Source organism: Neophocaena asiaeorientalis, unplaced genomic scaffold (genome assembly GCF_003031525.2).
Source record: "Neophocaena asiaeorientalis asiaeorientalis breed wild unplaced genomic scaffold, Neophocaena_asiaeorientalis_V1.1 scaffold264, whole genome shotgun sequence".
NCBI classification, from domain to species: domain Eukaryota; kingdom Metazoa; phylum Chordata; class Mammalia; order Artiodactyla; family Phocoenidae; genus Neophocaena; species Neophocaena asiaeorientalis.
The window spans coordinates 1,550,225-1,564,869 of record NW_020185332.1 but is presented as its reverse complement, the minus strand read 5'-3'; the positions used below and the strand labels follow the sequence as shown (position 1 = coordinate 1,564,869).

The window sequence follows — 14,645 nt, the reverse complement described above, 5'->3', positions numbered from 1 at the left end:
TGCTGAACCTGTGGATATGGAGGACTCACTATATATTCTTACGGAGTGATTTGAAGGATACATTGTTATTTGAAAATTGCAAGGTGGAGAAAATGTATACTGTATGTTACTATTTATCTAATGGGGGATAGGAATATCTATGTAGTTGCTTATATTTTTTAAAAAAGAAGGATAAGCCATTTAAAAACACAAAGATTATCTAGAAGAAGGGGAGAAATAGGGTAGAGGAGATGAGGAGCTTCTCTGAATACTTCTGGTTTTGTAGATCTGACTTTGGAACCATATAACTATTTTCTACAAAAATTAAATTAAAAACAAAGGAATTCCTAACACTTGAAAACAAAATGAAGCAAATGAATCTAATTGTATAGAACTGATAGCATGACCACACAGAGAAGACCAATTCCAAGTTACTGTTAAGTAATCAGCACTGATTCATTTGTTATTTTAAAACTGTTTTGTGTGTAGTATGGAGTAAAGCAAATGAGTAATCATACTGTTGTTTAAAACAGGACCTTTGGTACCAGAGAAAGAAAATTCATATGTAGGATAAATGAGGTTAAAGAAAAATCCTGTAGTGCAATATCTTAACTGGATATATCAGTCTGACCTTATATCTTATCTGAATTCATATGACTTCATGGTGATCTGTACATTTCAAACACACACACACACACCCACACCCACAATGTATGTATTCCCTAGTTTGCCCAATAAAAAGACCCAGAAACAATTAACAACCCAATAATAATAAGCATCTCTAGTACCCAGATCATGGTCTCTTAACACCACTTTCCCCTAAAGGAACTAGAAAGAAATGGCTGATTCTAAGCATGGGATAAGCAATGTGAAAGATGATCATAACACATCTTCACAACAGAAAGCAACAGCGCTATCATCTATTACCAGGGTCACGTCAAAAGGATTTGACATGTCAAGTTGAAAGGGATTCCAACAGCCAAAAATAAGACATTTGTACAATAAGAATAATAACTGTCAATGGATCAAAAGATACCAAACAGGCTAACACTGTAAGTTTATAAAGATACAAAAACCCCTCCAAAACCCCTAACTGATCACATATATAAGACTGTAGAACACAGATTATTTGAAAAATGGGAAATAAAGGACAAGAAACATCCTGCTTTTCTATTGTGAACTAGAACTCAGAATAACTGAATAGTTGTTGAATAGCCATTTTCTCTTTATAGAAGTTTTTCAGTTAATAAATGAAGAAGGAATGATAAAATTTCACTGTTTTATAATGGATCTAGGTAACGATCAAAGGGTGCTATCATCACAAGAAGATAAATAAGGCTCTATACGACTTTTGATGGAGGCATACAACGTTGTCTATGAAATATTATTTTGTTAATTGTGGTAAAATATATAATATAAAACTTACTATCTTAACAATTTTTAAGTGTACCATTCACTACTGTTAACTATACTCACATTGCTGTGCAACCCATCTCCAGAACTCTGCCATTTTGCAAAACTGAAACCCTATACCCATTAAACTCATTAAACAGCAACTCCCCATTTTTCCTTCCTCTAGCCTCTGGCAACTACCATTCTAGTAGTCTATTTGACTACTTTAGGCACCCCATGTAAGTGGAATCAGACAGTATTTGTCCTTTTGTGACTGGCTTATTTTACTAATCATGATATCTTCATAGTTCAATGTTGCAGCACGTGTCACAATTTCCTTCTTTTTTAAGGCCATATAATATTCCATCACATGTATTGGGTTGGCCAAAAAGTTAGTTCAGATTTTTCCATAAGATGTTATGGAGGGAATTCCCTGGTGGCACAGTGGTTAAGCATCCGCCTGCCACTGCAGGGGACATGGGTTTGAGCCCTGGTCCGGGAAGATCCCACATGCCGCGGAGCAACTAAGCCCATGAGCCACAACTACCAAGCCTGCGCTCTAGAGCCCACAAGCCACAACTACTGAGCCCACGTGCCACAACTCCTGAAGCCCACACGCCTAGAGCCCATGCTCTGCAACAAGAAAAGCCACCGCAATGAGAAGCCCATGCACTGCAACGAAGAGTAGCCCCCACTCACTGCAACTAGAGAAAGCCTGCGTGCAGCAACGAAGACCCAACACAGCCAAAAATAAATTAATAATAAATAAATATATTAAAAAAAAGATGTTCTGGAAAAACCTGAATGAACTTTTTGGCCAACCCAACATATGACACATTTTGTTTATTTATTCATCTGTCCATGGACACTTGGGTTACTTCCGCCTTTTGCCTATTGTGAATAGTGCTGCTATGGATATAGGTATAGAATTATTTGTTCAAGACCCTGCTTTCAATTCTTTTGATCTGTAAAGTATTATTGGGGGAGAAAAAAAGGAAACCTGGGTCTGATGAAGCTTCGAGATCTGACTATCTATCTATATTTACAGAGAATACAGGTGACTGAAGAACATTATCAAATAACACCACAGGAATACAATCAGCAAAACAGACCCTCTTTCTTCAATAGATAAACTGCAGTGGGGAAAAAAAGGATGGAAAGGAAAGCAATATATTAAAAGTAAGAGAAACTTAAGAAATCTATCAATCAATTGTAATATATGAACCTTACTTAGATTCTGATTTAACAAATCAAGTGTAAAAAAAGAGAAATTTAAAAATCAGGGAAATTTGAATATTTCATATGAAGAAATGATCAGTGATTTTTTAAGATGTGATGATATCTAAAAAGAATCTATATTCTTTAGAGATAACATGCTGACTTATTTAGGAGTGAAATGACCTATTTGGGAACTCTTTAAAAATAATCCGAGATGTGGGACTTCCCCGGTGGTGCAGTGGATAAGACTCTGCACTCCTAATGCAGGGGGCCCAGGTTCAATCCCTGGTCAGGGAACTAGATCTCACATGCATGCCGCAACTAAGAGTTCGCATGCCACAACTAAGGAGCCGGCAAGCTGCAATTGAGGAGTCCTGGAGCCACAACTAAGGAGCCCACCTGCTGCAACTAAGGAGTCCATGTGCTGCAACTAAGGAGCTGGCGAGCTGCAACTAAGACCTGGTGCAACCAAATAAATAAATAAACAAGAATGCCAACTCTCTAAAAAAAAAAAATAATAATAATCTGAGAAGTGGGGATAGGGATTGTGAGGGAGGACTGGTAAGGCTACAGCAAAACACTGATGGCAAAGACTTGAAAATTGTTAAAACTAGTTTGCATAGGATTCTACTTTTATATGGTTTGAAATTTTCCATAATAAAGCTTAAAAAAAAAACAAAACAACTCTGACTCACTAATTTGCAACCTTTTCCATGAGAAAACTACCATTATTTCAGTTCAACACACTGTTCTTAGAATAAGGAATTTTTTTGTTTTAAAGGAAAGTCACAAACCAATGTAAGAAAAAACATCCCTGATAAATAGTTGCAGTCAAAATGATTAGTTGTCACGGAAGGTTTTTTTTTTTTTTTTTACTTCCTAAAAGAAATATCACATTTTAGTTCCTAGTCCAAATATTCTATTCAATACTCAATGTAAAAATAATAAATGAGAACTAAAAAGGCAAACAATCACACCCAAACTATCATCTTGTTCTTGGGATGTTTTGAACCATTTACATATTGTCTAAAGACAAAATATTGAAGAAAAAAAAAAACCTAACCTTTGATTTTACATAAATTGAATTATGCTATTTAGAAAAAAAAAACTGAACTTAGTACCTTTATTTAACCCTTACATTAGTACTGTTACTAAATATTAGAACTAAAAATTCAATTTAAAGATTTGAATAAAAAGCTTTCTGGAAATATACATTACTTCTTTTATGTGAATAACTCTTCCACCAAAATGTGAGAATTACTTAACTAGCAAGTTTGTAGAAGGGAAAGATAGTTAAACAGGGAGAAAGGTAGCCAAAAAACAATCTGGGGACTTCCCTGGCGGTCCAGGGACCATTGGTTAAGACTCCACCCTTCCACTGCAGGGGACACAGGTTGATTCCTGGTCGGGGAACTAAGATCCCACATGCCGTGCCATACTGGGCGGCCAAAAAAAAAAAAAAAAAAAAAATCTGAATTGTAATATCTACTATCCCTAGTTTCAGATATTGAGAATTTAATGAAATTTCATGGTCATACATGCAAAAACATAAAAATGTTTTAATTCCTTTTGATTCATATCTACTTCAAATATAAAAGCCCAATTGAATTTCTGTCCCTAAACGAATGTAATATCTAAAAACATACACAAAATCATAGGAATAACAATGTTTAACCCTACCTGAAAAAGATCCAAAAGAGGCTTCCAAGAGAGCATTAAGACTGCTGCTCTGTTGATGGTTTTGGGAATTTCAGAATAAAACAGTGTATTTTCTCTGTTCTCACCAGACATAGCTATAAAAGGAAACAATCATTTTTTGTTATTTTAAAAAATAGCAATCTACCACAATTATAGTAGTAAATATATAATGCCTCCTATATACTGCAAAATTTTGTACTCTATGGGACCTATAATGAATGTTAACAAGTAGGAGATGCACATGCCATATGCCACGGTAATTTTCTTCAGTAAAACCCAGGCTCCCAGAAAAATCCTCAGGTTTCCTTTTGATATTCAAATTTTAGTCCCTCTCAAAATAAACATAAAAGTGTATAAGATGATGTAAGGATAAGTGTCACTTTTAGTTTTGTTTTTTTTTTAAATTGTTAGTGTCTTACAAGTTGGCAATAGACTCATTAGATTCCAAATGGGGGTACTTTGTGACAACTTCAGACTACCAAGCTTCTTCTTTTTATGAATCATTTAAAGTATTTACTTAGAAATATACATAGGTCTAACAATTTGAGTTTTTATTCACTATAAATGTTCTACCACTATAATCACTAAGTTTCAAATGAAAGTACATTCATATTAAAACAACAGGACACAGAATCTGATATCTGATTTGTTAAAAGTCTCTTTATCCTTTATTCGAGAATTGTGAAAGAAAGAGGTCTACACTAAGTAGAAGATAGGTCTATTCTGTGAAATCATACAATAACTGAATGGGAAGATCACAGCAGTGTAGAATAAACTACATACCAAAGAGAAGTAATAGAAATACAACATGGTTATGAAGAGGTGAACCAAAGAAAACTCAAAGTAAAACAAAGTCCTTCTACTCTAAAAGGTGCTAGAAAGGTATCACTTCCAAAAAAGCTAGGGGAGAGTGAAGGAAAGAGAAAATAAATCACACAGGAAGAACAAAAACTCTCTCTAGTGGAACAAATCCCCAGCCTTGTGTTTCTGATAATGGCAGAGAAGGCAGTCTGTGGAAGGGCATGGTAACTTCCATGCTAACCCTTGCAAAGGTGGGGGACGACTCTCCAAATACCCACAGATTCCTTTATCCTTTTATTATCCTAAACTTTTCTTAAACCTTTCTTAGTTTGTTGCCTTTTGGGGTAAAAAGTCAGGTATCAGCTGATATTTACTTCAGCACTTAGTTTTGCCTTAGATCTATTTTGTACATTCCAGAGTTACTTTGTTACATAATTCTTAAGACTGTAGTCACTTATCCATACCATTCATAATCTTACAAAATATGATCATATCCTCCTTAAGCCTTTTCCTTCTAAGAGCTTTCAACCTGCAAATATGAAAAAGCTGGTTCTCATCTACCCTCAAATGAGAGCCATCCACAATCACTTCAAATGCTCCTCTTAAAACTGCTCCTTGTTCCATAATGCCTTCCTTGGGTTCAACCTTGACCAATAAAAATTTCCAACGCATTCTATGTACACACACACACCAGTTCTGGTTAAACACAAAATGACCTTTTCCCATTGTTTCTTTCCTGTTGACACACTGCTATTTATTGGTGTCCGAAGTATATTAAAACTTCTGAAACAACAGATTTACATGGAAAAATATTAATATTCAGATGGATATAAAAGACTTGAGCAAATGAAATGGCATACAACTTTCTTGAAAAGCTCAATATTTTATAAAGATTGTCAATTTTCCTAACTTCATCTATAAATATAATGTAATCCTAAAACAGTATAAATAGGATTGGGAGAAAGGAGCTCTAATCTTATTTTAAGTTCTCAAAGAAAAACAAGCAAACAAAAATAATCAAGAAAAGTATGAAAAAGAGTGATGAAGGGTGACTAGTACTATAAAATAGTAAAACATCTAAAGTTATGATAAAAATAATAATAGTAACAGCAGCATAACATTGGCACCTGATTTGACTGACAGATCAATGGAACAAAACGAAGTCCAAAGTAAATAAAGATTTCAAAAAATATAGTTTGGAGCTGAGAAAGCCTTTCTAGATGTGATGCAAAACTACATAAAAAGTAAAAATTTAACTACCAAAAAAAAAAATCCAGATTTCTACAGAAGGGCAAAAGACACTAAAGGCAAAAGACATTAAATCTCAGGGAAAAATACTACAATGGGTTAATTCCCTTCTTGTACAAAAAAGTGCTTTATGTCAATAAGAAAAGCACCCACAACCCAATAAAAAATAGACAATGATTACAAACAGATCAGTCACAGAAAAAGAAATACAAATGCCTTGTAAATATGGGAAAGGATGCTCAACCTCACTCATAAGAAAATTAAAACTACAATGAAATATGGGGATATAATGTACAGCAATACTATACTGCATATTTGAAAGTTGCTAAGAGAATGAATGTTAAACGTTCTCATCACAAGAAAATTTTTTATTAACTATAACTATGTATGGTGACAGATGTTAACTAGACTTACTGTAGTGATCATTTCACTATGTATATAAATATCGGATCATTATGTTGTACACATGAAACTAATATAATGTTATGTCAATTAAAAAACAATAATAATTTAAAAAAATTACAGTGAGCAACTGCTGTTCACCAATCAGACTGGGAAAGATAAAAAGAAGTTTTATTACTCACTATTGGTACAGGTGTAGAGAAATACTCTGAGACAATGCTGGCAGGGATGTAAACTCTATAACCTCAATGGAGGGGCAATTTGGCAATATCAATACAAATTCAGAATCTGTACACCTTTTGTCCCAATAATTCCATTCTTTGGAATTAGTCCTATTAAGTAAATTCACACATGTATAAAAATGATCTAATACAGTGATATCTGCTCCCTCATTTTTTGTTAATACCAAAATAGAAAAACCTAAATGCCCATTATTAGAGGCCTGGTTAAGTAAAAGATGGCACAATTATATAATGGAATACTCTGGAGTTGCTTAAAAAAAAATGAATCTACAATTACTAATGTGGACTCATGCAGAGAACATCTCTTTAAAAAAAAATTGTCAAACAGCTTTGGAGGAGGGGAGAAAACCTATTTTTAAAAAATTAATAAACAAAGGCACATTAGCAGGTCGGCCCTCAAACACATCTCTGGCTATTCAGCCCTTCCTTTCCCACCCAACCCCTAGCTGTGGGACTCAACTCAGGCCTCAGTTCCTCCAGTGTTCCCATCTCTCACATTCTTTCTTCCTTATTCTAACAACCATTCATTGCCTTCAGGCTCTGGGTTAGGAAAATAAAATAGCGTGACTACAGGAAGGAAACTCCAAAATTTATGGGCTTGTGATTCCATTTCAACTATTGTACTGGGAGTGAAATCCCTTTCTTTAAGCAGTTTTAATGGTTAATTCATAAACATTTTTGTGAGACATTTGTTTATAGTTAAGAATTATGGATGGTATGGTTATAATTTTTAACTATTATACTAAATATAAGGGTTCCTCCCCTAATTGTGCCCAAACTCTCTTCCAACCAAGCTGCCTGATTTAGCAAGTATGGATGGGCTTTTCTTATATTGCTTCTCCAATCTGAGGAAAGTCTGATTTTCTGCCTCCGAAAAAAACCATAGCATTGGGCTTCCCTGGTGGCGCAGTGGTTGAGAGTCCTCCTGCCGATGCAGGGGACACAGGTTCGTGCCCTGGTCCGGGAAGATCCCACATGCCGCGGAGCGTCTGGGCCCGTGAGCCATGGCCGCTGGGCCTGCGCGTCCGGAGCCTGTGCTCCGCAACGGGAGAGGCCGCAAGAGTGAGAGGCCTGCGTACCACACACAAAAAAAAAAAAACCCAAAAAAAAACCATAGCATAAGTTTCTTGAGAAAGATACATATATATATTTCCTACTTAGATGACTTACCTAAATATTTTAGCATCATCTCTCAATAAATGTGTTCAATGAGCGACAATTAATGAATAGGCCTTTGGGACTTAAGCTAATACAAATAATAATTACCAGTTGGTGAATGCTAAGCAGCATACTATAATTTACAACTATTATTTCCAATCCTAAAAAATAATAGTGTAAAAATAATAATACTGTAATGAAGACAGCTGCTTGGGGGATGGGAATGGGGTCTACAAATTTTTTTTCTTTCCCTTTCTAGTTTCCTTCCTCAAACTAGCCATAGTACAATAAAACTTGGTTTGGCTGTACAAGAACCGTATTGTGTTTCTTAATATTGGTTTAAGTTGGAAATGTTTTCATGTAAAATGTTTAATACTTAAGACAATCCCATGAGATAGACATTAACCCTCATTTGATAGAGAGGAAATTGAGACCCACAGGGTAAACAAGTCAGCAAAGAGCGGATACCAGAGCTTAGGCTTCTGATTCTAAGACTTTATCCACTGCCCTGTGTCTATATATGTGCTAGGTTAGTCAATACTAAGCTGTGCCTAAGCATGATAGTTGCTCAGAATTTACTACCTATTCCTTTTACTACAACATCTTAGTAAAGCATTTAAGGTGCATAAACAAACAAAGAAACAAAAATGTCCATCAGTGGTATCATGCATTTAATGAAGACAGACCTTAAACCTGGAGTGAATGGGCTCAGGAAGAAGAGACCAAAACCAGCCTTGGTTTAAAAAAATGAAAGCAGTAGCTGTTGAGAGTGGGAACAAACTACTGTTTTTATTATTTGTGTTCCTAATCTGACCATTCCTAAGGAAAGGCATTTTGAATTAGCTTTAGGAAGAAGTAATATCTAGCATCTTTACTTTGAAAGTAAGATCATGATCAATTCATGATCTGTTATGTGCAAATGATCAAGTTAATGGGACAAAACAAAATGAAAACAGCACCAAAACTGAAGTTCTTTTAATTATTTTTTTTCCTTTGGTGGAACCATCACTGATTCATTCACTTATTTATTCACCAAAATTTGAGTGCCAATTGCATCTAGCCTGTTTGAATTAAGAAAGCATTTCCTTTCAGAAACTATGACTTCATACTCACCAAGGTAATAGATCCTGTCCGAATGAGGCCCATCTGGATCATTCCTCTTCACAAACATAAAATCATGTGGTGCCTTAGCCATCATGTAGCCATGATATTTTCTGGTATCAGCAAGCAGCTTTTTAAGCTGACTCCAGGAATATCGTTCAACATAAAACGGCTCCAATTTAGGCCGATCCTGTGATTCAATATTCTCCTCACACTCTGCAGTTTCAAAGATCTCAACACCAAGCTGTTCTGTTTCCATCGCTGCTGCCATGTTGCATTTTCCTAGAAAAATAAGGCACATGAAGTTCACAGGTCTGCCTTCTCTTATATTAATCAGAATGACAGTCTGATAGGGCCCCCCAACACCCCCAAAAAGGGGAAAAAATGCTTTTCAGTACAGTTGCAATTAAACTTCGTAAGAAAAGCAATAGCTCCCCCTTTTCTTTAAAAATGAGATTAAAAAAAACCTGAGGTCATGTCTATTTCACAGTTGACTATAAATCTCTTGGGGAACTTTTATAAAAGGCTCTCCTTAAGTATCTCTTGCCAAAATTCCTTTTTCTTTCCCACATTGGAAGGAAATGGGCCATATGCCAGTTGGCTGCTATGTTCCTTCAAAGAGCATGTCAATAGTGAAGCTAAATGTGCCAAGGGAGTTAAGTGTTTTTGCACTTAAAAAAAGTAACTCATTTGATAAATGTGGACTTCTTCAGAGAACAGAAATAATCACGACCAATTAGAACAGTTATAAAATTGTGGCAAACAATGTACTTCTAATAACCTTTCTAGGAAGCTTACCCAAGATAATATAAATACTGTTTCCTTTTAAATGAGACTCCAAACAACAAAAGACCTAACTGGCTGGTACATTTTTTCTTTGTCTTTTGCTCTTGCCTAGACATCACTATCTGATGATCCCCTGTGTAACTCTATACTATAAGGAATTTATGTGACTATTACTACAGATTATAAAACTTCCAGGATTAAATGAGAAAAAAGTGGCTTTAGTTGTAGTTTATGCACAAAACATTTAATGTTCGTAATATCAATATTTTGATAAAAGTCTAAACCCAATTTACCACTTCAACCCAAAAACAGTATTAAGATTTTATCTACTAATGATGTTTCTTTCATTTTACAAATCCAGAAGAGGATAATGTTTTCCTTTATCTATTTCAATATTTAAATGTAACAGGTGCAAAGTATCAGAGAAAATAACAAGAAGTGTTATTATAAGCCACTGTATATTCTGACATGCATTATTCATAACGCTACCAAAAAGGAGCAACATAAACAAAAATTCTGGGGCAACATGCTCTTTTTGAACTAATAAATGTCCGAAACATGTGGACTTAGGAGATAAACTAGATTGCATTTGTGTAACCAATTCACATAATTATTAACTACTTCTACAACAAAAATCAATACATGGCTGTATATTTAACATGATGTCTTTTTTAAACCTTAATTTCACAGGTTAACAGGAGTTCGTGGTAAAAACTACCAACCACAGAGAAAAAGTCATTAGCAGGTATGGGTTGCGAATTAGTCCATCAGGTGTGCTGGTGTGCTGTACGGCATTCGAAAGGAACAAACTGTGAGGCCACGGCCATGATATTGTGTTTTTTTTCAGGCTACAGTGAACTACACTACCGTTTTCAATATAACTAGCAAGAGCAGCCAGAAAATCTACTGGAGAGTTCTATAGTATACAACTTGTAATATTATTACAAGTGGGCATTTACCTCCAATGATTAAAATCCAAACAGCTCAACAGAGGAAAAGTCATTTAGCTCAAATGGTATTCAGCATATTGATATTAAGTAGCAGTACATGACAGTAATGGTTGTTTGCCCATCTAAAAGCTGGTGGAGGTCCGTTTTCTATCAAATGTGTCAATGGATCTAGTTTGATTCCTAACAAGAGTAAGGGACAGGTGAGACAAGGAGATATACAAACTGGGCTCATTCTTCTCAACTCCCTTGCGTTAAACTTGCAACTTCATCTCCAAACCACTGCTTGAAACAATAGAGCTTGGGGATGGAACGGGGAAGCTCAGACAGACTACCCAAGCTTACTGCCCAGCTTCTTGAGTCATTATTTTGACATGTCTCTTACATAGAAGTTGCCATTACCTTGCACTTAAGCAAAACTATCTGGTATTCCTAAATTGTACTAGGTCCCTGGACTCACTATTTCTCTCTCTCTACACACACACACACACACACACACACACACACACACACTTTACAGTTCAAATGACACTATTCTGTATTTTATGGTCAATGTATACCTTGCATTTCCTAGGCTAGACCTGATATTACATAATTATAGTAATTTACACAAACGTGTAACTGATTTAATTTCCAGATTTCCGTAACACCTTACATACAAATACATTCTCAAAATATGTAACCCGAGTTTTCTAATTGCAAAAATTAGAAAATAGGTCAGTACATGTTCTTAGCACAGTGCATATATTTCACTGCCCCACCTACCTCTTCACTTAAGGCCCTTCCCTGGTGCCTACCTGATTGTATTTTCATCTGTTCAGATCTCTTCCACATTCAAAGAGATCTTTTTGAAGTGACTCAACTTCAAGCATAGATCCCTCTGCTCATCCTGCTCTCTTCTCACAGGAGTCTTTCCTTTTCTCACCATCCAATCCTGCTCACCAGGATAATGAAATAAGATATAAAGCTGTTGATCATTATTAAAATGGATCATATGTGCCCAAAAAGATTAAGCCTAAAGTCTCAAATAGTACTTGAAACTGATGCATGTTCTTTTTGATATAATATACAATGCCTGAATTACTTTGTATCTGCACCTTAATTATGAAAATTATAAACTGATTTGATTTCAGAAATGTATAGCCCAATTTACTCCAAAGAACATCCAAACGGTAGTGTAAATCCTGACATCCGGATACACATTAAAAGGTAAATTATGGAAGAACATTTAAAAGTATAAAAGGCATACAGATGTGAGGTTACTCAGTGGCTACCGCAAATCTTCAAAAATGACAGATGATTAATAATAAAATTTATTTCTATGTGCCTGGTCCTGTTCTTCTGCCTTTTACATAATAACCAATTTGTATTATTTTACAGAATACATATTCAGCTGACTGGAGACAGAATAGACTCAACAGAATAACCAGTAAGAACTACAGAGTCATTTTTGCGGAGAGAACTAACTTCCAGTTAACATCAAGATTTTCACAAGATAAAGAACGTACTACCCATTTTCAGTGCATTCCATTTTTGCTTATTTCCTTTCCACATATACTCTGAAAATAACTGAACTAGGTAACTTCTCTAGAAACGGAAGTGTTAAGTTTGTTGAAATTCTGGCTTAGTAAAAGAAGAAAAGCAGGGTCTATGATTATACCTGTCACTTTGTTATTGGTTTTAATTCTGGGCTCTCGGAGCCCAGATAGGTGATGGAGAGAGATGTGGCTCAGTGGCAAATGGAGGGAAAAAAGTTGTGCTAAAACAGCAACAACGGACTACGATGTCAAGACACCTCCCCATTCACTAAGCCCCTCATTCAGAGAAGAGCATGTGGGGTTAGAAAATAGCCTCAGGACTCTTGAATTTGGACCCACTCAAATGTCATTCCTTAATTTTTAATCCAGGCGCCAGTTTGTCCACTTAAACACCCCAAGCCTCGTTGAAACCTAGCTATTTCAGTCGTCAGCTAGTTGAGAGGTTCATTATCACAAAGTGGGCAACGATCTTGAAAGCTAGATTGCGGAAGAAGAGGAGAGGTGTAGCAGAGAATATTAAGAAGGGGGACTGGGGGGATGCCAAGTCTTAGAAGAAAAGTGTGTGAGGGGAAAGGTTTGAAAAAAAAAAAAAGGTAAAGAAAAGCAGCTATCCTGTGCCAGGTAGGTGAAATAGAATGAGAAGGGGCCAGTAAACAAGGAGGGAATCGACCTAAAGTGGGGCAGTAGAAAACACGAGCTGGGAAACCAGAAAATCTCAGTCTGAATCCGATCTGCCACAGTCGGACTTTAGGCAAATCCCTTCGCCTCTGTGGGCTTCCGTTTCTCATCTGTAAGCCCGGACAATACCCGGCTCCCAACCCCAGCAAGGCTCAATTAAGATAACGGACGTGGAAGTCCGGAGGCCAGCACCCAGCGCTCAGGGGGCGCCCAGTGAACGTTGGCTGACTCGGAATCTGAGAGCCTGGGCTTCCTCTTCCGGCAAGTTGGGTCCCGCCACCGGCTGTGGCCCGCGCAGCGCGGCGCGCCGGGTAAACCGCAGAGCGGGCTAACCGGGAGAATGCGCCGGGCGGTTCCTCCGTGAGGCGGAGAGGCCCGAGTGGGCTGAGGCGCAGGCCTCGCGGGCGAAGGGGAAGGAGAGGGGGCGGATACTGCACCTTCCCCCCCTGGCCCCGCCCGGACCGTCCTGACGCGCGCTAAGGACCGGGCCTGCGCCGCTTCATGCCGCGCGGCCTCCACTCCCGACCAGGGGGCAGCGGCCTCCTTGGCTACGGCGCCGGCGGTAACCGAAGCGGTGAACGCGGCACTTAAAGGCGGCGGCGGCGGCTCCAGCACTTCCGGTTTCTTGCGCGCTGCCCTTCAACGGGGGAAGGCGCAACGGTACCAAGAGGAGCGCAGCTCTCTGCTCGGCGGGGTTCCCTTACCACAGTGCCGTCTAGTGGCCGGAGGAGCGAACGAGGCGCGGGAAGGAAACTGGGCGGGGGTGGGGGACAGAGAAGAAATCCAGAAAGGGGCAGTAACTTGCTGGAAATCACAGGACGAACTGTGGCACGTCCGTAGTCATCTATTTTTTTCCTTTGACAAATATATATTGAGTGCCTCCTATGTGCCAGGCAGAGCTGTAGACACTGAGATTAGAACACGGAGCAAGCCAGGCAAAAATCCCTGCCCCTTCATGGAGATGACATGGAGAGGGAAGGACCAGGACCTTGGGGATTTTCTGGATGTCTCATTGTTACGGTGGAAAGAAACCTGAACTTGGAGTCAGAAAGCTTGGCTCTAGTACTAATTAATGACCTTCAGCAGGTCAGTCTCTTTGAGCCATGGTTTCTTTATCTGTGAAAGAGATGTAATAACGTCACTTAATTGCACTTAAGGAAAACCACGTGTGTCATACAAACACCTAAAGATGAAGGAACTGGGGCCCAGGGTAGGGAAGTTAGTGGTTTGCTTTTATCAGGACCAGAGGCAGGTCTCTTGACCCGCAATTTATTTCCTATTCTACACCATACATTGGCTGAGAGAAAGAGAAAAGGGGAGCCTTGGGAGATGACTGGGAAAGTGGAAGGTGTAGAACAAAATAGTGGACAAGCTGGGCCTTCCCTATTTTGTATTATTACAAGGACCCATTTATCAGAGGTGTGTGTAATTAGGCTTTATTGTAATAACAGATCCAT

General features: G+C 37.7%; 1 protein-coding gene and 1 non-coding gene across 7 annotated transcripts in view; one reads left to right on the top strand and one right to left on the bottom strand.

Moving 5' to 3' along the window:
- Positions 1-13,802, bottom strand: part of DPP8 (dipeptidyl peptidase 8) — a 57,730-nt gene extending 43,928 nt beyond the window's left edge. For 3 of the 6 annotated variants that reach the window (XM_024735173.1, XM_024735174.1, XM_024735175.1), the window contains exons 1-3: positions 11,770-13,802; positions 9,252-9,521; positions 4,270-4,382 (exon numbers count right to left, since the gene is read on the bottom strand). In XM_024735173.1, coding sequence (XP_024590941.1) covers positions 4,270-4,382; positions 9,252-9,521; positions 11,770-11,806 — 420 coding nt within the window. In that variant the 5' untranslated portion in view covers positions 11,807-13,802. The remainder of the gene's footprint in view (positions 1-4,269; positions 4,383-9,251; positions 9,522-11,769) is intronic. The other 3 variants (XM_024735170.1, XM_024735171.1, XM_024735172.1) reach the window with 3 other exon arrangements.
- On the top strand, positions 2,814-2,886 carry TRNAR-CCU (transfer RNA arginine (anticodon CCU)). The gene has a single exon. It is a non-coding gene; the product is annotated as a tRNA-Arg (tRNA).
- Positions 13,803-14,645: the final 843 nt, after the last annotated feature.